Raw genomic sequence first — 23094 nt, forward strand, 5'->3', positions numbered from 1 at the left:
CTTTCCACTGCATACAGTTGCAGCTTTTTGTACTAAAAAGCTTCTGAATCACAGTCTTTTATATGATGCACTAAACTAATGTAATACTAGTCCTCAAACCAAAGTTAACAATTACAGGAGTTAGTTTTATGTAAAATACCTGCAGTTTGTGCATCTGAGTGATGTACTGTAGTTGCTTCAAGCCAGTTTATTTACCGATACAGTTACTTCATATAGTTAGTATATCTTTATTTAGAGTTTCTGCATACAATCCTACAAGCATTGACTAGTTATACTATAAAACAATGTGCTTACCAAAGGTGGTGATGAATTAATTCTGAAACCAGCTAATGAAGTATGCGCAGACGCCCTGGAGACTTTTCCAGCAGTATTCCTCTGCCATCTTGGTTGCTTGACTCTCCTCTGCCACAGTGGGTCTCGCTGTGATGGTCTTTGCAGGTTTACGTGGTGGAACAGGCTTGGAAACGGCGGGCTTGACTGGTTTGGAGGCTGGTTTGGCTGGTTGTTGTGGTTTAGGCTGCTGCTTGTGGCTGGGAGGTTTGGTAGGGGTGATGCTGGACTTGACCTGCTGCTGTTGCTTTTGTTGGTTCTGAGAAGCCTGGGTTGGTTTTGGAAAGGAGATTTTGGGCCAAGAGGCGTGGAATGCCATTTGGACCTCATCCGAAGCAGAGCGGCACATCTGTGGCTTGTACACTCGTGGTCCCTGGCAGGCATTGTGGAGCTTCCTCATATCCCACATGATCTGAGTGAAGAAGTGCTGAGGGTTGCTGTTGTACGATCTGCAGAGGTTCGGTTTGCCCAGGAAGTCGCACCAGTATGACTTGCCCTTGCTCTTGCAGGAGACACGCAGCTTGGTGAAGTTGGTCTGGCCAGAGATCACCATGGTGCAGGTATCTTTTGCTTTGGTGCTGAAACGAATGGGCTCATCCCAGATGTTTCCTTTCGGCTGCTGCTGCTGTCGGCTGTGTTGGGTGCTCTCGATGTGGTTAATGCTGTTCCCCTGGTTGCTGCTGTTCTGAGCCTGAGCGTTGATGGCCCAAATGAAGCAGACCAGAAGGAGAGCGGCACTGCATATGGCTCTCATGATGGAAGTGTAAGAAGGGACTGAACAGAAGGTGCAGGCTGGCTTTATAAATATAAGTCCCACAAAGGGGTCTTTGAGCAGGGCAGAGTGCACACATCCATCAAGACTGGGGGGCCTCTAGTCTCCAGTCAGGAGGTGCCTGAAAGAACTAATTGTAGGAATCTTTAGAGAAGTGTGTGTGTGTATATGAGCAATTTATTCTATGTGGGATCAGTGTGTAAGTGGTTTCAAGAGTGTATGCCTGTAATATAATAAATGCATGGTCCACTGTCTGGTACAGTATTTGCAACCTGATCTCACTACAAACGTAACTATTTTACAAAATAGTTTCATATTAATTTTCACAATCTGAATCATGAAAAAAAGTAAGCCTGAAGGTCCACCCTTAAATCAATCAGGTGTAAGCAAACCGAAAATGTATAAATGAGATCATACGATTTAGCCTCTAATTTGCCAAAACATAAAATAGATACGAATTGCTATGAGACTGTGTAGGTATTTGTGTGTTTTGTGTAGGTGGTTTTGTGGTTCGGTTTCTTCTCTGAGTGTGTGTTGATGGTTTGAGGGAGGGACATGGGTGTGGTTAGACTCATGGAACCTTCATGGCCTTATACGTGCTAACATAAGCGGGCTATTGACTATTGATGTCAAAGACATTTTAGTTTCACAAGAAGAGACAAGGGGAGTAATTCACCTGGAACCCATTTATGTTTTGTCGACTTCACTGTGGTTAGTGTCTGGTTTACGTGAAGAATTAAATGTAGTATGGTTTATGAGGAGTCATGGGAAATTTTTATTTTTAAACAAAGACAGTCAATGAATATGGCTGCCTACTTTTAGCTACTGCAGAGATCAGTTATATAAACATTAGAAGCTAAAAGGAAAGGAAGAAACTCATACATATTATCTTACAATACACATATGCTGTAAATCATAACTTTTAACAGCATGTGAGTAGTTTTCTGCACTTCAAATAAACTTTTTAAACAAAATGTAGCAAGGCAGATGTCTTTTTTGTCCACCAGAGCAATCATTTTGTAGGAATTTTGTAGGAATAAAAGAAAGCTTGCCAGGCTATAGTTGGTCATTCTTTTTACACTTTGTACATCTGGCACCATGAGTTTAATATAAACAGTTAGACTAAATGAATTTATGGTCAGTTTTTATTTACTAAGAGAATCTTTCACAGATAATAATAATAATAACCTAATAATACTGATATAATCATGTGTTTGATGTGGACTCCCCATTTAAGACAAAGTGTGTTTAGCCTACTGTTTCTGGGTGGTCACTCCAGCTCTAATGCCTGTTGGCACCTTTAGTCAGACTTAGTAAACATTTAACGCATTTATAAGAGGTTTGGGACAATATTTTGCTAAAATGCTGTACAGCCAGTCATGAAGTAAATAATGCTCACCTCATTAAATAGGTTATTCATTCATTTTGTATAACAGGAAATCATGCGCTCTTTTAGCATCTGAGAGAAAAAAATGAAAACGCTGAACAAGAGTGAAGAGGTGAAGAGGACCATATAATTTAATGATTTTGGTTGAATGATTTTGGCTGATATTTAGCAGACTTAAAAAATGTCAAAGACACACACAAAAAAAAGTAAACAGAAATAGGCTGAAATGATCAGTGAAATGATAAACGTTTTTCAGGGATAATAAAACCTTAGTTGTTAGGCCTATGAATAACAAACTAAGAAAACGCATTTGTATTCCTAAATGTTTTTATTGAAATACAATTTTCACCATCTTCTATTGAACTCTGGCATACAAATAACCAACCAACATCAGTGTAATTAGAACTCCGTCACTTCCGCACTCAGTGTGTACCTGTAACCATAGTGACGAAACGGAAGGCGTTATCCGCGCTGATTGTTGTAGTAGAATTAATAGAGCGGTGGCCGACAGGTTTAAACCTGATTGTTCACATTCGACACATTTTTAACATTTAAAAACCGATGGATTCAGTACTTCTACACGGAGAAGCTGAAGGATATATTCAAAGTCTGGAGAATATGTCACTTCGTGATATCGGAAGCCCAAGGTACGTGAATATCTAATATAAAAGTAACGGTAAACTAAGATAAACACGTTGATCTAGGATACCAATGCCATTACTACTGTCGTGTGTGTGTGTGTGTGTGTGTATGTGTGTGTAGGTGGTTTCGCCAACATGAATTCATTGAGAAGCTGAATATGCAAGCTATTCTGAATGCCAGTTCCAATCAGGAGGAATTCATAAAAGACCTCTTTGTTTCTCTTGGAAAGGTAATTGATTGTTTATCGGTGTAATTTGTTGGGAAAGTGGGTTAATGTACCAATTTCATGCAAAGTACTGAGCATAATTACAAATAAATTATAAAAATGGACTATTAATTCCAAATATTTTACTGTATTTATTATTATTGATTTTCTAATGATATTGATTTTTCTAAGTTAATAATAAATTCACATAGTGTGTATATACATATACATATATATATATATATATATATATGTATATATATATATATAATTTATTATATATATATGTATCATATATAATAATTATATTAGTTATTATTGTTATAATATTAAATAAATTATAAAGTATTTTAAATTGTAATAATATTTCACAATATTACTGTTTTTACTGTACTTTAGATCAAATAAGTGCAGCCTAGGTGAGCAAGAGATTCTTTCGATAATATAAATTTTACTGCCCCCAAATTTATGAATGGCAATAAGTATATGTGTGTGAGGGTGCTCAATCATCTCTTGATCATTGATCAACTTTCCCACTTTCCCACTTTTTTTTTTTTTTTTTTTGCATACACCGATGAAAACATGTAAATGAATAAATGAATGACAGCTGCTGTTTTTGGACTTTTCTCAGATACCCACACTGATACATGCAATGATACTTACAGAAGTCTGGAAACATAAAGTGTTACCCATAATTTGCAAACTCCAGGACTTTAATCCAAAAAGCACATTTCTACTCTATATGGTGGTAAGTGGACTCAGCTTCCAATGACCTAGTTTTCAAAACCATGCCAGGCTCTTATTTAAATACATTTTCTTCCAGTCTCTTTGGGTCATTACATTTTCTCCTAATTTCAGATTCACCATGAAGCCACCATTATAAACCTGCTGGAGACAATTATGTACCACAAAGTAAGGTTTTCTTATATCTAGATTTTTATTTTTTTTACAAAAAGAATTGTATTGTTTGCACCTAAAGTAGATGGCCTAGAAATTAAGACCGCATTATACATGTTAACCTAAATGTTAATGTGTGTTTGTGTGTTACACATTCAGGAGTCCAGTGAAGCTGCTGGTGATAGTGTGCTTGATTTAGTTGATTACTGTCATCGCAAACTCACACTGCTGGCAGGACGTTCTGTCTCTGGAGAGATCCCAACTGAGGACCGAATTACACACACAGAGCTGTCAGACACGGCATCTGTGCAGGTAAAGAACACTCTTAAGACCCGTTCACACCAAGGACGATAACTATAATGATAACGATAAAGATATGGTTCTAAAACGATAAAGATATGGTGGAAAAAATCATTTGAAATATAGAAGAATAGCAGTTCATACCACAACTATAACACTTTCAGAACAATTTTGATGAATAATAAATACAATGACAGCCAATCAGAATCCATCCTACTTTAAAGGGCTCGAGCATTTAAAGTGGCGGATGACAAAGCGCTTATAATAAACAGAACATTATCGTCCGCTCGTGTGCACGATAATATAGTTATTGTTATAGTTATTATTCTTGGTGTTAACGGGCTTTTACTCTTAAAAGTTAACCGTAGCTGTTATCTTTTTACCAAAATGTGCGTCTAACATTTTGAGCATTACAGCAAATGTTATTTAAACTCATTATCAAAAGCATAATTTACATTAGATTTAGCAGAACTTGTACAATGTTTGTTGCAGGATCTGCAAAGACAAAGTGACATGTTAGAGTTTGAAATCTCTATCAAGGCTCTGTCAGTACTGTGCTACATCACTGATCACATTGAGAGGTAAATACTGGTTACTTAAAGAGACAACAGTAAACATTTTACATAAAACAAATGTTAAAAATACGTATTTAAATACAAATAAATGATGAAATATATTTACACTCTAAATACATGCGCCTACTAATGAATGTTGAAATTTCCCCTTTTAATGTAGTTTGAGTTTGAGTGTGCTGTCGAGGATGCTGTGCACTCATAATATGCCCTGTGTGCTGGTACAGTTGGTGGAACATTGCCCCTGGAACAGAGGTTAGATTCACCCTTGTGTTTTGAGCGTATATGTGATCATATATTTATTTTCTTTTTCATTCAAGAACCTCTCACAATCAGAATACATAGGGATCAAATTACAGAACACCAGCAATTGACCCTAAGCTCCATCCCCCTTTGTGCTCCCTCAGACAAGCTTTACACAATGTCACATAGGATAGGAATGGATCAAATAGTTTTATGAGCAGCACTTTTTTCAGGAAAAGTGCTCATAAAATGGGACACAATTTAATTGACAAAAATCATATGCACAGATATAGGCTGGAATTATTGTGTGCTTAAATCTGTCCAAACACTTCCATAGATTTACATTAGAAAAGAGCAAAGGCTTGTCTATGGAAGCTAATTTCTGCCACGGAATAAAAAATAAAAAGGTAACTGCAGCTTGCAATTCTGAATTTCTTGCAATTCCATGTTTATAACTTGCAATTCTAACTTTTTTCTTGCAATTGCAAGTGTATATCTCGCAACTGTGATTTTATTTCTTGCAATTGAAAGTTAATATCTTGAGATTTAGACTTTATAACTCACAATTGCAAGTTTATTTCTCACAATTCTGACTTTTTTCTCACAATTGCAGAAATATAACTCAAATCGCCGGAAGTCCGAATTGTGAGATATAATATGCAATTGCGAGGAAAAAAAAGTCAGAATTGTGTTGCAATTACCTTTTTTATTTTTTATTCCATGGTGGAAACAAGCTTCCATACTTGTCTGATAATATGACGGACAGCAACATTTGTTAAGGTAGGATTGGTCAGTAACATTTTTGACTGCATAGTCTTTTTCTCCCATGTAGGTACACTGGAGAAATACACAGAGGGGAAATGGAGGCCCGTCCTGCCTGAAGATCAGCTAAAGTTAAATAAACATGATGGCCAGGTGTGGATGGCTTTACTGAACCTGATGCTCAAACCAGACTGCCAAAGAAAATATGATTTCAATAGCTTTAACAAAGCACAACTTTTAAAGGTAAGACTTTACATAGTTGGGGCAGTATCATTGCTGGCTGAGCCATTATAGGGTTCCTGTAGTGTTTTAAATGGGTATATGTAAACATATATACATGTGAAACACAAAATATTGGAAGAAGAGGCACTTTATTCCATGCTGAATTATACATTTTCTCATAGCCTTAAAGGTCTTATACAGTCTCTGGATATGTACGTGTTCTTTGACACCGTATATGATTTATTTAATTCCAGTTATCTATCTTTATGTTTCTTTATATGACTCTGTGTGCAGCTTTGTGGGTTTTTGACAGAGGTTGTGATAGATCAGTTACCAAATCTACTTGATCTCAAGCAGTTCCTCAGTCAGCTTGCTCTCACAGATCCAGTGGCCCCTAAAAAAGATCTAATCTTGGAACAGGTACTCCAGCTAATGCACACATACAGTACACTACTGATCAAAAGTTTGGGGTCAGTAATATTTTTAAAATAAATTAATACTTATATTCAGCATAGATGCATTAAATTGTTCAAAAGTGACAGTTAAGACTTTTACATTGTTACAATTAAAAAAATATCACCAATCCTAACTTTTGAACAGTAGATCGGAACATGTCTATTTGGTTACCTAAGGCAAAATGAACAAAAACAAAACACCTTTCTCATTTATTTAGGTGCCAGAGATATGGAATAATATTGTGATGGAGAACAGCAACAAGTGGAAAGCCATAGCCAAATTCCAAGTGACGCATGTTTTTAACCCCTCTGAAAGTGAATTAAGAGAACAAGCTAGCAGGTGAGAATTGATGTGTATCTGGAAATCCCTATTGTAAGGGATGAGAAGATGAGGTACAGTTATAAAATTTTAGTCTAACAGTATGCGTATATTCTGTATAAATACCAAGTTCTGTCATGAAACTCTAGATGGTGCAGGCTGATGGGTCCTTGATGCAACCTGATGACATTTAAATCGTTTAACTTTTACATTCTCATTGGTTCCTGTCATATCTGCAGCCAATGAGCTTGCTGCTTAACATTTAAATAGCTGGTTAGCTTTTACTAAAGCAGTTCCTCTGAAACCCTATACCTTCCTCAACTCCACCTGTATAGATCTGTTATGGCTAATTTTATATATGCTCTTTGTGAAGCAGCATATGTCTTACATGCCACAGCAGCATATCTGTGTTTCTATTGGCAGTAGCAAGTTCCTGTACTTGCTCTGAAGCAGCAACAATAATCTTCAACAACAGCAATAATCAACAGGAGCAGCGTAGCCGATTTATTCCGCCAAGGCCAAATACATTAACATTGTCATATCCATTACCATGCTAAAAATCTTCTGAGAGTTGTCATGATAGAATTGTTTATCTGCGCCCTTCTGATTAGGTTGGCGCAAACATATAATCTGGATGTGATGGAGAATCTAATCCCAGACAAACCCAAATGTGGAGCCTGTGGAAGAACGGGTGCAAAACGCTGCTCCCGCTGTCAGGGGGAGTGGTACTGCAACAGGTGAAGCAACACATGCTGGCTTTCTGACAAAATGTATTGTTTTGTTTGTTTTTAGATTTTACCCCTTTATGTGACTAATTAGTTCTTTACTATACTAATGTCCTAAATGTATAAACTAGATGAAGTGCAGAGTAATACATTAGAATCGCTCTTTCATGTTTTGGCTTTGTCAGTATTTGTTCAGGATTATATGATTGTTAATAATTCTGTTTGTCTGGTGTTTCTCTGTAGAGAGTGTCAGGTGAAACACTGGTCCAAGCACAAGCCTGCATGCAAACTTACGGCAGAAGCCATACAAAGACTACAGGAGGAACTGAACATCAGCAGCTGAATTACAGCACTGCTAAATGAAAGGGATGGAGAGAGTGATGCTGTGGGATTCAGAAGTGCATAAGAACACATTCACTATGGATATTTATATGGACACTAATGGAAAGGGGAAAAAAGATACAAGAAACTGTTCCTGACAGTCTTCTTTCATTAGCTGCTCTTGTTTGTATATTGTGTTCAAAGAAAGTAATTAAATCATTCCTGATGAAATCATTCATATATAGTACATGTTCTTTGTAAATGCATGCACATGAACATGGTTATATTTGACATAAAACTATTATTTGCACACAATTAAATTGATTGATTGATAATTGTTAAAATATAACCATTATACTTAATGTAATTAAAATACATTTGAGATCCAGTCACTTTGATTTTTACTGACTCAACTTTATTGCATTTGTTGTAATAATATTTCGTGGAACACAAAAAGAAGAAACTTTGAACAATGTCTTTGCCACTATTTTCCATGTGGTTACAATGAATGGTGTCTGGAGCTTTTAAACATACTTTAATCCTTTCTTAAAATGGATGCAAAAGCACAATAAATTCCAAGACCAGTTGTTATATTTGTGCCTTTTATAAAGGACACCACAAACCATTCTAAGCTGATTGTTTTTTTGTTTTTTTTTTATAAATTTCACACAGCCTCCATTTTACAGTGGGATCCCATGTTGCCCTGTCATGTCACACAAAGGCCATGAGAGAGATGTTTGGGTTTTTGGGTATCAATTAAAGATGTAACAGATATGGAACTTAGCAGTTTGAATTTCATTCACAAACCCTGTTAGAATATAAGAAAAACATTTGGTTTGTACAACATAGAACTATGTAGAATTGTATGAACACTGAATGCTTTACTGAGACATGCATTTTAAGAAATTACACACACTGGACATATTAAACTATTTTCATTATTTTGATGTGGACAAAAAAATGTGTAAGACACTCAAAAGAATAAAACAGAAATACAACAGAAACAAAAATCTTTGCTCAAGATTAACTGATCTATAATAGTAATTTGTTTTGGTTACACTTTATTTTAAGGTGTCCTTGTTACAGTGTAATTATACATTTAAGTATTGAGTAATATTAAATAACATGTACTTACTATAGGGTTAACGATTGGGTTTAGGGTTAGCTGCATGTCATTATGCATTCTGCCAAATGAGTAAATGCATAATTTACTGTTGTTACTACAGTGAGTACATGTAATGTGTAACAAGGACACTAAAATAAAGTGTTACCTTTGTTTTTAGCTGTGTAATTATCTTGTATCAAAAGTACTGACATTTCAAACATACAGGATCAATCAGTCTTTTAGGACATTGGCTTCAGATAATTTGTCTTTAAAGACATTGAGCCTTTTTCAGTGCATTTAACATAACGTTAGCAAATAGTTTTTCTTTTACTAAGAAGAAACGTTTCTGAAACTAATACTTGATTTATTCATTGAACAATAAAACGTAGAAAAAAGTAACATTTCACAAAAGAATGGAAAAGGTAACTTGATAAATGTAGTACTTAATTTTCTAGTGTAAATGCTTCCGAATCTTCTTTGACCATCAGACTTGGGATGTTTGGTTCAGAAACACCATTTCATGGATTCATAATCAAGAATCAATACAATATCACAGTGCGCAGACAGATATCGCAGACCTTTCTTGTCCCTTTATATCGTCTGTACAGTAGACCAGTACAAAATCTAGATGTACCCACAATTATGTCTAAAGGACATTTTATAAAATAAGATATTAACAAAATACATACAAAACTTTCAAAAACTTGTTGAAAGTGTATAAAAAGAACACATCGTTGTTTACCATGTATGATGAATTGTATGTAGAATATGCTTGAAATTCTTCGGTTAAGGTCTGAGTATGTTTTACTGTTAGAAACTGGAAAAAACTATTTCCCTTTTTTCCTGTCTTCATTTGTCGTCCTCAGAATCTGACTTGACAATCCCTGATAAAAAAACAAAACAAACAAACATTAATTTAGACAAAAAAAAAAAAAAACATTCAAGCCTTAAAAGCTTGAGATACTGTAACCTGTGACAAAATGTGATTGTTTTACCTTGCTAAGCTCTATTTAGCTCCAGTTCTCAGCACCACTGTAGAAAAAAAAGAAGAAAAATTCACTAAGACTCCACAAAAATGACAGTATTCTAGTTAATTTATACAAAGATGAAGAGTCAGGCAAACACTTATCAAAGGTGCAGGAGTGACAGGAAGTCATGCAATGCTACATAAACAGTGTGATATGTTTCGGGAAGAACTGTGAAAGATCAGTGACAACATAAATGATTTCGGTGAAACATGAATGTGTCACACCAGTGGCAGAACAGAATCCGTAAGTAACTGCACATGCACATGACTGTAGAACATGAAATAATTGTGAATTCTTGATAGGTACAATATGTGTGGCAAAGAAAAGTGGAAAGATGGAAAGAATGAATGAACACAAAGTGAGAAAAAGGTTTAGACATCAGCAATAAAAGAAGCAGAATCAACAAGAGGAACACTGACATGAACAAATGTGTTTGTAGAGGAGATGTATGGACAATGAAAAGATAAATAATGGATGAACAGATGAACTGTTGAAAGGTTTTGTACCTGTAGGCTGCATGTGCGGTTGTATACCCCGTGTGAAAGTGTGTAAAGTGTGTGTGAATTTGTGTCACCAGTCAGGCTGTCTCGGGGGGGCTGAGGCCCGAGGATACCACCTCATTGTGTCATAAGATGGATAACTGAAAAAAATACAGGTTAATATGTGAATAAACCTTTTGAGTTTTGAATGGCAGTATAATTTGGAAAGAAAAAATAAAGTGGAGTCTTTAGTTTAGCTCCAAAAAAGCACAGAAAACTGTCATGCAGAGTATGGCTGCGTCCGAAAACTTAAAAATGCTGCCTTCAGAGGATGCAGTGCAAGGTAGGAAGGCATCAAGGTATGTCCCTTTCCAATGTTAGCTTCACTTCCTGTCTCCTGAGATACATTCATCTGACTGATTTTTAACAGCAGCATAGATGTATCATTCCCTGCTTATGATATCCCACAAATCCTGTGCTTTCCATTCTGTGACAGTTGAGCTAAAAAAAAAGGATGGCGTCTGAAAGTCGCGGTTGGAGGTCAGTTTGTGTGTAAATGTATGTTTTTGACTAACATTTCCCTCTTTTGATGTCATTTCTAGCGAGAAAATTCTATTGCTCACTCTTTTGCTGCAGATCAATAAACTGTTACGCTCAGAAGTCTGAAGTCTGTCCGAAAACAGTTTGGTGAGGTACCTTCGTATGCAAATGTGTATGTACAAATGCTGCCTGCAAAGTCATTGTCTGATAGGGTAGCGAGGCAACAAGTCAGCTGAATAAGTTTCGGACGCAGCCGATATATAGATAGAGATGCATGCTGTGAAACGAATGTCATGCTATTACACTATTCAATATTTGCAAGTATTTCATGTACTCATAAATCAATTTGACTTTGTATGTATGAAATGTATTTTGATTGATTTAATAAGATTTCATAATGAATTATAACAGATCAATCAAAAAAGTAGGGATCCACCAACAATAAAAACAATGCTGATAGTAACATGACATCTGTTTTCTTGCTTTGGCCAGTGAAACAATACGATTATACACATCTATGCTATTATAAATGTACATTTAATTTAAAAAGGAAAATTTTAAATATTAAAAAAAAAAACGATGCAAGATTCACGATGTTAATAATTATGGAAGTTCATCACAGTCTGTGAAAAGGGTCCATTCAGTACATACTCATAAAAACATCCATGCACACAATTGATTTCTATAGACACTCAGCTAAGACTTGATTTCAGCATGCATAGAGATGAAGAGGTGGAATGAACTCTACCTGCACATCACGGGGTTGTTTATGCCATATAAAGGCTCACTATGATAACCACTGACAACAACATCCATACTACTGTAAAACAGTGAATATAAATGTAAACATCAACTGCTTGTAAAATGAACATGAGCTGTATGAATGAAAGGGAATAGTTCACAGAGTGAATATAAAGATATATTGAAGGTTTCAATGTAGTATTGAAGGTGCAATTATAAGATGAAAAGTAAAAAGAAAAATTGAAAAGATGAGATAGATGAAAAGATAAGAAAATAGAAAGAAGTGGTTCGTCATCAGAATGTGAACAAATGATGAATATGGAAATTAAGAGTGGAAGTTGAGGATATAAGAGACAGAAGATGACTCTTAAAAGAAGGAAATAAGGTTGTTTCAAACACCTGTGGAGTGAACATCATTTTTGAATTTTGGTAAAAGATTTTCAGTTTAGTTGCAGGTTTTTAGAAAAATTTTATAAGGCCATATTTCACTTCACATATGACAGGTAGTGAAATCTTGTGGTGGTGGACCTAAATCAGCAAGTGTTAACTCACTCATCATAGACGTCCTCAGTGTCCATCCTGCGGTAGAATTTGGCAAGTTTTACCGACATGATAATGCTGGGAATGAGGAGCACACAACATCCTCCCAGACCAAACCAGAATGTGTTCTAAAACACACAAATGCACAAGAGAACACATTAGCATACATGTCCATAAACAGCTCAATGTCCATAAACATAAATAAGTTTCTTAAAAAAACTTAAACACATATATAAAAAGTGTCTTATGAAAAAAGAATATGTGCCAGTACATTACATTACTGTTCAAAAGCTTGAGGGCAGTAAGATTAAAAAAATATATATATTCAGGCAAGGATGCATTAAATTGATCAAAAGTGACAGTAGAGACATTTATAGTGTTAAAAAAGATTTCTATTTTAAATAAATGCTGTTCTTTTGAACTTTCTATTTATCAAATAATGACGAAAAATCACAGTTTCACAGTTTCCACAAAAATACTAAGCAGCACAACTGTTTTCAAAATTGATAATGAGCACCAAATCAGCATATTAGAATGAAAATTCAGCTTTGTCATCACACGAATAAGTTACATTTTAAAATATATTAAAATAGACAACAGTTATTTTAAATTGTAATAATATTTCACACTGTAACTCTTTTTACTGTATGTTTGATCAAATAAAGCCTTGCAGCCTTGTTTAATAATAGGAACTTCTTTCAAAAACATTAAAATAACTTGTGTGAATGCTTTTTCTATCCTCATCTAACGCTCATCTTGTTGACTTGGTGTGATAAATCTCTGTGTTAAATGGATTGACCCAGTCTGCAGGGATGTTCTGTGTATGGTAGTAAACATCCATCTACCAAACTTAATACTGTTGAAAGTAATGGCAACACTTTACAATAAGGTCACACTCATTAACGTTAGTTAATGCATTACCTAACAACGAGCAATACATTTGTTGTTTATTAATGTTATTTAAAAGAATACAACTATTCATTGTTAGTATATGTTAGCTCAGGTCAATTAAATAATATTAACAGATACACTTTTTGATGTTAATAATGTATTAGTAAATGTATAAATTAACATTAAGATTAATTAGTGCTTTAGAAGTATTTTTTTCGTGTTTAGTTCATGTTAACAATGCGAACAAATGGAACCTTATTGTAAAGTGTTACCACATAAATGTCAATACATATTTCAGAATGTTAATATCACTGACAGTGTCTGTCAAGCTCAAAACATGACATAAAAGCACCATAGAAGTAGTCCATATGACTAATGTGCTATATTCCAAGTATCAAAAAGAGCATTGTGAACTTCCTGTCTAAAGGCGCTTTTCCACTGCATGGTACGGCTCGATACGGCTCACTTTTTGGCGCTTTTCCACTGCATGGGACGGCTTGGTACGGAACGGTATCTGCAGTGTTTACACGTCACATTTAGTATTGGTATGGCTCGCTTGGAAATTCAACTGAGATGGTACTATTTAAGCAAGATGTACCGATACTAAATGTGACGTGTAAACACTGCAGATCACTGATAGGTCAGAGAGAGTATTGTCACTACCAGCATCATAGAGTACCTCAGGGATGACGTGTTTTTGTAGGCCAACCCGGAAGTTAGTGGCGCACGGGTTCCCTCGATCGAAAGCCTATGCATTTTTCCCATAGACTTTTGGAAAATCACAAAAAATAAGCTCTGTGTTTAACAAAGGGTTATGACACTTACATGTTTTGTCTATCAAGATAATCTTTACAAGTTAACACAACATTTATACATTTTGAAGCCTAAATAAAGTCGTCAGATATAAAAAGCTAACAGTATGCTATAAACGGACTACAGCACACCATGGTCGCGGATCAACGTCACCATCACCAAGCTTCCTCAAACTTTATTTAAAAAACAACTTTATTTAAAAACATGCTCGCTGATTATGATCTGCGCTGTGTAAATGTCCTGTTTGTCATGATGACGTCTAAAGTCCCCGCCAAAGGAAGTAGTCCCTTTTAGCAATTTGTTAGCAACCACCGTTTTTAAGACACAATAAAGGTTTAAAAAATCACAAGTGGGTTATAACTGGTGTGTTTTATGTCATAGATTTATGTCACACAAAACGTGAAAATATTTAGAGGCTTGGAACGGAAGTCCTAAAATGCTAACTCACTTCCGGGTTTTGCCTACAAAAACACGTCATCCCTGAGGTACTCTATTGGATTTGAAACACGAGACACCAAACCCGATAGATTTAAATAGTCAGTAACAGCCACTGCAGTATCATTTGTTCACGGAACAACTTGCTTTAAACAACTGACGCGCGCAACTTGGAAAAAGAAATGGCTGTATCGTGGTCAGTAGATGAGGTGCAGACTCAATGGTAGACGGGGAGTGGATCCACGGCAGTAGAGGCGGCACAACTATAATGTCTATAATGTATAACAGTCTATAATCCCACCCACTTTAAAGCGGTACTAACTAATGGAAAAGCAAACCGAAAGTAAAGCGAGCCGAGCCAAGCCGAGTAGTTGTGTTTTCGATCAAAAAAAGAAAAGAAAAAAAAGAAAGTCATATGGGTTTGGAACAAATTGAAAGAGTAAATGATGACAATTTAAATTTTTGGGTGAACTATCCCTTTAATTTAACAGCAGAAATCAGAACTTGGGAAGTCCCCAGTTACATAGCTCTGTGAGTGTGTGTGTATTTGCCTTTGGATTGTATATTTCTGTAAGTTCATAGTTTTTGTTCACATTCACACACACACTCATTCACACTACAATAACATCTCTCTTCCGCTGCGTCTGGGGGCTCAGAGTGTGAACAGCGACAATCTTGTTCTGCTCTCTCTCTCTCTCCGAGTGTGTGTGTGTGTGTGTGTTAGGGAATATTCATGCATATGCTGCACATGTTCACGGGTATATCCAGGATGTCTCGTGAGTGCGGGTTCTTGCATGTGCTATGTGTTTTAAAACGTTTTTGTATATCTTACCACTGAGTCAACAATGAAGCTGCAGGCTACGATCTCTAGCGAGTCCACAATGTTGCTGATGGGCTTGCACTGGGCAACCTCCGTTGCCAGCTGCACATAAAGAGACATACATTAGTATATAACTGATTTAGTTGCAGTGTAACATGACAAAGTTATGCTCTTAAGGAATATGCTGGACTTTGTCATATCTTAGCATACTCACTGAGTGCTTGACCCACTCCGTATATTGTGAAAAGTATCCCATAATGTTCTTGATGAATTTTTCAGTCTCCTGTGACATTTTAACAATACAAAAATTGTTTAAAAAACATACATAACAGAGCATTTAAAACTGAACTATTAAAAATATATACTTTTTTTCTTCATTAGTATTTTGTCCAATAAAAAAATCTAAATGTCTTTAAAACAAGATGAATTCACTTGAGAAACAAAACTGTGCAAGGTAAGATTTGTTTTCCTATGGAAGCCCGTTTCCGCCACAATTGAGTAAAAAAATATAATTCTGTAAGTCATAATGAGAAACTTTCTCATAATTATGACTTAGTATCTCATTATATTGAGAAAGTTTCTCGTAATAATGACTTAGTATCTCATAATAATGAGAAACTTTCTCGTAATAATGACTTAGTTTCTCATAATAATGACTTAGTTTCTCATAATAATGAGAAACTTTCTCGTAATAATGACTTAGTTTCTCATAATAATGAGAAACTTTCTCGTAATTATAACTTAGTTTCTCATAATAATGAGAAACTTCTACGCATGCGCAAAGCAGCGGAGCAGTGACACGCTAGCGACATCCGCTGGTCAAATGCGATAATTCCGCAACCTCCGTTCTGCAAAAGTGTAATCTATAATATCATTAAATAAATAACATTATTGATACATTATCAGTAGCCTATGAGACGGGATATAGTCGTTTATGCATTTGTAACATTCATTTGTATTTTTGTGTATGAACAAGCAGAAACACAGAGTGGTGATCCATGGATTTCAATCAGATAGAGGAATGATAAGACAGCACACACCTACATATCCAAGTCTGTTAAAGAACGCTTCCAGCGCCTTGTCTAGGCAAACCTGCGCATCAAATAGCCTAGACTCATCCGCGAAATACGTGTTAACGTTATCACATAAACCCACACATTTTATGAAGACGTTGCACTTAAACTTAACGAATACATGTCATATTCCTTCGTTAATCTGATAGTTTTGTAAGCCGTCGCGTTCATGCAACAGTTTCCACCGTTACCACGGAAACCACTTTGCGTTCCACCTTCTCGTGCGCATGGAAAAGTTTTGAAGATATACTGATAATTTATAATAACTGATGTTATTTAATGATACTATAGATAGACTGCACTTTGTAGATTACTTTGACGAAAACAACTGTTTTGCATAACGTGCCATGTTTGCTGTTCTCGCATTTACGAGACTTTGACCAGCGTATGTCGCTAGCGTGCCACGCCCTTCTACTCCGCTGCTCTGCGCATGCGTAGAAGTTTCTCATTATTATGACTTACAGAATTATCATTTTTTTACTCAATTGTGGCGGAAACGGGCTTCCATAGTTTTCAGAGAATATATTTTAATATGATTTTTCCCACATTACAACGTTTGTTACAATGTTGGTTCAATTGGTTTATTCTTAAAACAAGAAAAATAACCCTATCCAAGATAATGTTTTCTAAAAACAAGGCTTAATGTCTCATACAATTGGCTTCTCAAGTAAATGTATCTTGTTTTAATGATGTTTAGATTTTATTTTATTTTATTGGAAAACAAGTAATCAATAAGATTTGTTTGCAGTCTATGTTTCTATTGATCAAGATTAATAATAAGTAAATTAATAAATTCATAGATTTAAAAAAAAAATGAAACAAACATATTTGTACCTGTTTGACCACATGTGAGACATTGTTGGAGATGAGATACTCTGCTGCCTCGATGGCATTCAGGACATTTGTCACTTTAATCTAGAGGAAAAACCATGAGACATATTACATAATTATTCACATAATAATTCCCTAAAATTCCCCTAATAAGTCCCTAAAATCTATTTGGACACTTTATCCACTCCTAACCATGTATAAATGTCATTGCATTATCTAAATATTAAAACCAAGTGGCATTTATTTTATAGAAAGATGTACATGAAATTGCGTGCATTTACTGGACTTACAGGTAGTTCTCTGGATGTTTTCTGAAGCAGTTTGATGCTTTGACTTAGAGTGCCCTACAAGAAAATAAAACACATTCTACTTAAATAAATATATAAATAAATACTATATAAATCTCTTACAATCTAGTCAACCCCTCAATGAGTCACTGGTTTCTCCTATGAATCTTATTCAATTAAATCTTTTTAGTAAGTCAGGCTCAAGCGTGTTTTTTTAAACACAATTCTTTAGTCGTTGCAATACAAGTTCACACCAAAAATTGCTGACAAATCACACAGTACAAACACAATGACTCAAAAAGAAGACACTTACACAGACTTACAAACACAAACATTTACAAAACACTTCTGAACTACTAAAACTGTCCACATTTATTAAAACACGTTTTTAGAAGTACATTTATTTTTGTTTTGTCACGTCACATGATACCAGCTGTTGGCTTACCCTTGCTTTCACAAATTTCTTTGGTTCCATTTGAAAAACAAATAAAAAATAGAATAAAAAATAAAACTTAGAATAAAACTTTCTGTGTTCTCATAAACCAAATGGCTTAAAACTTTTGTAATTTCAAAAAATTACAAGCTTATGTTTCCCATAAACCATATATGCCAGCTTGTGTTTGTGTACCTAAAGTACCATATTTCTGAGACAAATTTGCACCCGTAAGTGTGCTAAATCTGACAAAACTTCCTTTTGAGGATGTCCCCATATGTAAAATTGTATAAAATAAATATTTTTTTTAATTGTAAAAATGCAGTTTAGTTTTCTGTTAGTGTTAGAATGTGGGTTAGAGTTAGGTTACAGAATTTGTAACTAGCTGTAAAATAAAAACAGTAGAAGTCTAAGTAAATGGTTGTGTGTGTGTGTGTGTGTGTGTGTGTGTGTGTGTGTGTGTGTGTGTGTGTGTGTGTGTGTGTGTGTGTTTTACCATAGCCTGTTCCATTGGCACCACTTGATCTTTGTGGATCTGTCTGATACTGCTGGCATGACCCTTGAGCGCATTTTCAAGAGCCCCACGTGGCTAAGAAAGAAAGTGAAAGAGAGATACATTGAAAATGTATAGAACTGTCCCTCCCTAAAACACATTTATCTTTCAGTATACTTTATAATAAAAATAAACATTTTCACCACATCTTTAACATCATTTTGTGTTGGAAATGACTTGCAATACTAGAGAAGGAGTTTGACTGATTTATTAACTATAAACAATAATATCTATTAACAAGTAGACTCACTTCTCAGACTAACTTTTTATGCCCATTTTAAGTGCTGTAAAAGGCCCTCAGTCATATTCCCATAAGCACATGCACACACTGCAGCACCACACATCCTGTAGATGTGTGTTTTCACCTCATGAATGCAGTGCCTGTGTCCCTCTACACTGGAGGGGAGACTGCCATATAAAGTTTCAAAATGTTCCAGAGACTGACCTCCCAGTGTTAACTGACATGACTCACTTTGATACATAGTGTAAATAATATCTGATCTAATGAACTGCCAATATCTTCACGTGTTATAAAACAAGACATGAACTGGCTGGCATTTGAAAGTGATTCATTTGTATTTGACTCACCAGTTGGTCTGCTTGAGCTTCAAGTTCATTTGCGTAGGACAAAAGATCCACAACTGTAACTCCTTTATTCACCTGTCAATGAAATTATCCTTAAAGTGTGTTCTACCATTGTGCCTGTAAGTGTCTATGAGAGTGTGAGGGTTACCTCAGTTAGATACACCTGATAGTCGATTTCTCCAATGCCTGTGTTGGCAAAGTCGATGAGGTTATCTTTGCCCTCCTGTTCCAGAAGAAGCATTCCCTGGAGATCCACATTCACACTATTAAATATCTTGGCCAGTTCCAAGTTATACTGTTAAGAAATCACAAACACATGGTTAGAGTACTGATGTCATGCTCAGTACGTAGATATACACAAAAATATGTGAAATGCTTTTTGTCTTTTCACGCACCACTGTGGCATTGAGAAACTTGTTGAAGTTGAACTTGGTCTCCAGTTGTAGTGCTGAATATAAACCATTATTCTCATAACAATCTCTGAGCAAGAGAAAAAAAAAAAAAAAAAGAGAGAAGTAAATCAACACAGTATGTTAATATTCTCATAGAGCAAACAGTCACCAGTGTCAAATAAATTATTAATTAAAGAGATAGTTCACCCCAAATGAAAATTCTGTCATCAAATACTTATCTTCGAAACACAAATGAAGATATTTTTTAATAAAACCCTCATCATATAAAGTGATCGTGTCTCTTTAGAAGACTTAAACTGCTCAATTCATTACTTTTACGATGTCTTTATGAACTGTGTCAAAGTATCGGTTGTGTGGACTTTCAGCAGAGAAACAGAAATCTCTTCATAAAAATAAAAAATATCTTTCATAAAAATATCTTCATTGTATTTCAAAGATGAACGAAAGTCTTATGGGTTTGGAATGACACAAGGTTAATGACAGCATCTTCAGTTTTGGGTGAAGTAAACATTTAAAATAACTACTTCTAATTGATCTTTAGCATTGATCTTTGCTCACTTACCTGTACATACTGCCCATAGTAAGGTCGATGTTTGGATCTTGAAACAGCATGCCAGGAAGGAAGTTCTTTTTGGCAGGATGGACCATGTATGGTGTGTCAATAATCTGCACAGCATTAAAAAAATCCAAATTAAATTCAAAAGAGTCAATTTTCTATATGCTAATCAGTACATCTGAGATTATCTTCAGTTTCATTTCACCTTTGCATTGTTGCAAACTCGTATGACTTTCCTTATTCTGTGACCACCAAAGAAGAACTATTCATTTAATATTAAACGCATACAAACTGTCGACTGTCAAGTAACAAAATTATATATTTTGGCAACACTTTATTTTACTGTGTCCCTGTTACACATCTTACATGTACTTACTATAGTAATAAGAGTAAATTATGCACAATTATAAGCAACAAACCCTAATCCTAATTATATAGTAGGTACATGTTGTTACTTAATATTACTCAGTACTTATTTGTATAATTAAAACGTAACAAGGACACCTTAAAATAAAGTGTTACCACATTGTCCTTGTTAAACATGAAACATGTACTTACTATAGTAATAATAGAAAAAAAGTACATGCAAATAACCTTAAACATTAGGGGGGACATTAGCCACAGGTAGGTTTTTCTAAATCCGTTTAAGGTATGGAAGTGTGTGTGTGTGCTTGTTTTCATGATTGACATTTCATGATTCCTCATATTTAAAATAGCTTTAAAAACATACTAAACATTGTTTTATTAAAAATGTAAAAATGCAGAATGTTTTCTGTGATGGGTAGGTTTAGGAGTAGGGGTAGTGTAGGGGGGTAGAATGTACAGTTTGTACAGTATAAAAACCATTACGCCTATGGAATGTCCTCACTAAGATAGCAAAACAAACCTGTGTGTGTGTGCGTGTGTGTGTGTGTGCGTGCGTGTGTACATGATTTGATCTGAAACTAACGCAGAATTACCCATGATTTTTCAACCCCCTTTTTAAAACTTTTGCTCAAGCGCACACACACACACACACACACACACACACTTACTCTCCTAGCTAAACCACAGTTTAACATAAATACAAGGGCTCCAGTGTTGTATACGTTATGTAAGATTATACCGGTCTGTTTCTCTTCTCCCTTCCAAAACCTACACAGGGTTTGTACTTACACCTGAACTTACATGCGTGTAAGATTTGACCCGAGATAGTTGATTTACTTATGTACAGTTTTATTTATTTATTTATTTTGTGTGTGTGTGTGTGTCTGTACATATAAGCTATTAATATCTATTATTAAACTGGAAATCAAACTGGGTCACACTTTTTATTTGGTGTCTTTTTACTGCTATGTACTTACATAAAAATAAATGTTTAGTACAGAGTACTTGTTGTGTTCATGTTGCTGCTATTGAAGTGAGACACAAGTTAGGTTTGGGACAGGTTTGGTGGTATGGTTATGTTTAAGGGTGAGTTAAGGTGTAAGGGAAGGGTCAACTGTGTAATTATAGATGCAATTAGGGAAATTCATTACAGGTGTAATTACATGCAGCTATTTTTAAATATAAGTACAATGTAAAAAATTTATGTACACAATCGATGTTTAATTTAAATGTTAGTACATAGTAGGTACAGACACTTAATATAAAGTGGGACCTCAAATTGTTCAATTTTTGTTAATTGTCTCTCACAGGGTAGTGTGCCAGTACCTTAAAAATCTGTCTGTTAGCCAGCGGTTCACACACAAGCTTCTCTATGTTTCCTCCAACAACAAATGTGGTGACTACAACTCCCATGAGCACCCAAGAGAAGATGAAGCTGAAGCCAACAGAACTGATCACCAACAGAGCCAAAAAAAAGAAAAAGAAAGTTAGTATCTAACTTTTAACTATAATAATATATTTTGATATGCACTTTCTGGGAAGGTATTGTGTAGATAAGTATTATCGTATATGTTGTTTTGGTGTTTCCATTGTAACTCACGCCATCAGTAGGTTTCCTCCGGTGTTGGACAGACAGCCACGTGTGGTGGGCGTTGCATTTTTATCATAGCCACATGATCCACACAGCAAACCCAGGAAATTAAAGGTCAGAATCAACACGACCATACAGCAGATCACTACACACCCTATCCATCTACAGACACAAAGACAGAGATAAAAGAGATATTGAGTGAAAGTGAAAGTGTACACTGCAAGATTTTTATTTATTTTTTTAAAGAAATTAATACTTTAAAGAATTTTTTTTACAATCGTTTAGACACATTTCTCAATACTTAGGTCACTTTTTCATAACTCTTCACACATTGAGCACAACAGCAGTCTATGTAGGCTAAACTGTGGATTATTTATTATCAATGTTGGGGGTAACGAATTACAAGTAACTTGAGTTACGTAAACAGATTACTTTTTCAAGTAACTAGTAAAGTAACATTACTTTTTCAATTTACAACAAAATATCTAATTTACTTTTTTAAATAAGTAACTGAAGTTACTTTTCACATTTATTGACTGACAGCTCTCAATAAATGAGAGAAGTCCCCATGTTGAGAGAAATAAAGTGCAGAGGTGTTGTGTGCGCTGTGTAAACATGATGGTTATTGTAGTTCTAGACTAAATGTGAACATGCATTTACTCATCTCACTTGCACAAAAACATTCAGTATTCCTCAAAATGAATAAAAACATTGAAATGCAATCTCAGAATTTTATGCAAACCTGTAATAATTAACCATATTAAATAACACAAATATAGGCCTACTTTATGTATTTAATCTCACTTTATTAACCAAAGTCTTTGCTGCTGACCTTCATTGATCTAATTCAACCATACTAATA

General features: G+C 35.2%; 3 protein-coding genes across 5 annotated transcripts in view; 1 reads left to right on the forward strand and 2 right to left on the reverse strand.

Annotated features, from left to right (window-relative positions):
• Nucleotides 1-310: 310 nt before the first annotated feature.
• On the reverse strand, nucleotides 311-1677 carry fgfbp2b (fibroblast growth factor binding protein 2b). The gene is made up of 2 exons (XM_051892481.1): nucleotides 1573-1677; nucleotides 311-1201 (listed from the first exon to the last, which is right to left on the reverse strand). Exons 1-2 carry the CDS (start codon nucleotides 1675-1677, stop codon nucleotides 311-313), a joined length of 996 nt encoding a protein of 331 aa, XP_051748441.1.
• Nucleotides 1678-2942: 1265 nt separating this feature from the next.
• On the forward strand, nucleotides 2943-8522 carry zmynd10 (zinc finger, MYND-type containing 10). Its single transcript, XM_051863101.1, has 12 exons — nucleotides 2943-3136; nucleotides 3252-3360; nucleotides 3968-4084; nucleotides 4195-4248; nucleotides 4393-4545; nucleotides 5026-5114; nucleotides 5269-5360; nucleotides 6181-6353; nucleotides 6627-6752; nucleotides 7006-7127; nucleotides 7718-7843; nucleotides 8075-8522. Exons 1-12 carry the CDS (start codon nucleotides 3051-3053, stop codon nucleotides 8172-8174), a joined length of 1347 nt encoding a protein of 448 aa, XP_051719061.1. The 5' UTR covers nucleotides 2943-3050; the 3' UTR covers nucleotides 8175-8522.
• Nucleotides 8523-8541: 19 nt separating this feature from the next.
• prom1b (prominin 1 b) overlaps nucleotides 8542-23094 on the reverse strand; it is a 33006-nt gene continuing 18453 nt past the window's right edge. For 2 of the 3 annotated variants that reach the window (XM_051862632.1, XM_051862559.1), the window contains 16 exons: nucleotides 22242-22394; nucleotides 21968-22091; nucleotides 20282-20385; nucleotides 19702-19786; nucleotides 19455-19601; nucleotides 19310-19381; nucleotides 18665-18757; nucleotides 17739-17792; nucleotides 17452-17532; nucleotides 15759-15827; nucleotides 15557-15646; nucleotides 12598-12713; nucleotides 12053-12124; nucleotides 10792-10925; nucleotides 10253-10289; nucleotides 8542-10141 (listed from right to left, as the gene is read on the reverse strand). In XM_051862632.1, coding sequence (XP_051718592.1) covers nucleotides 10856-10925; nucleotides 12053-12124; nucleotides 12598-12713; nucleotides 15557-15646; nucleotides 15759-15827; nucleotides 17452-17532; nucleotides 17739-17792; nucleotides 18665-18757; nucleotides 19310-19381; nucleotides 19455-19601; nucleotides 19702-19786; nucleotides 20282-20385; nucleotides 21968-22091; nucleotides 22242-22394 — 1330 coding nt within the window. In that variant the 3' untranslated portion in view covers nucleotides 8542-10141; nucleotides 10253-10289; nucleotides 10792-10855. The remainder of the gene's footprint in view (nucleotides 10142-10252; nucleotides 10290-10791; nucleotides 10926-12052; nucleotides 12125-12597; nucleotides 12714-15556; nucleotides 15647-15758; nucleotides 15828-17451; nucleotides 17533-17738; nucleotides 17793-18664; nucleotides 18758-19309; nucleotides 19382-19454; nucleotides 19602-19701; nucleotides 19787-20281; nucleotides 20386-21967; nucleotides 22092-22241; nucleotides 22395-23094) is intronic. The other variant, XM_051862724.1, reaches the window with a different exon arrangement.

The sequence above is a fragment of the Ctenopharyngodon idella genome, chromosome 1 (genome assembly GCF_019924925.1).
Source record: "Ctenopharyngodon idella isolate HZGC_01 chromosome 1, HZGC01, whole genome shotgun sequence".
Taxonomy (NCBI): domain Eukaryota; kingdom Metazoa; phylum Chordata; class Actinopteri; order Cypriniformes; family Xenocyprididae; genus Ctenopharyngodon; species Ctenopharyngodon idella.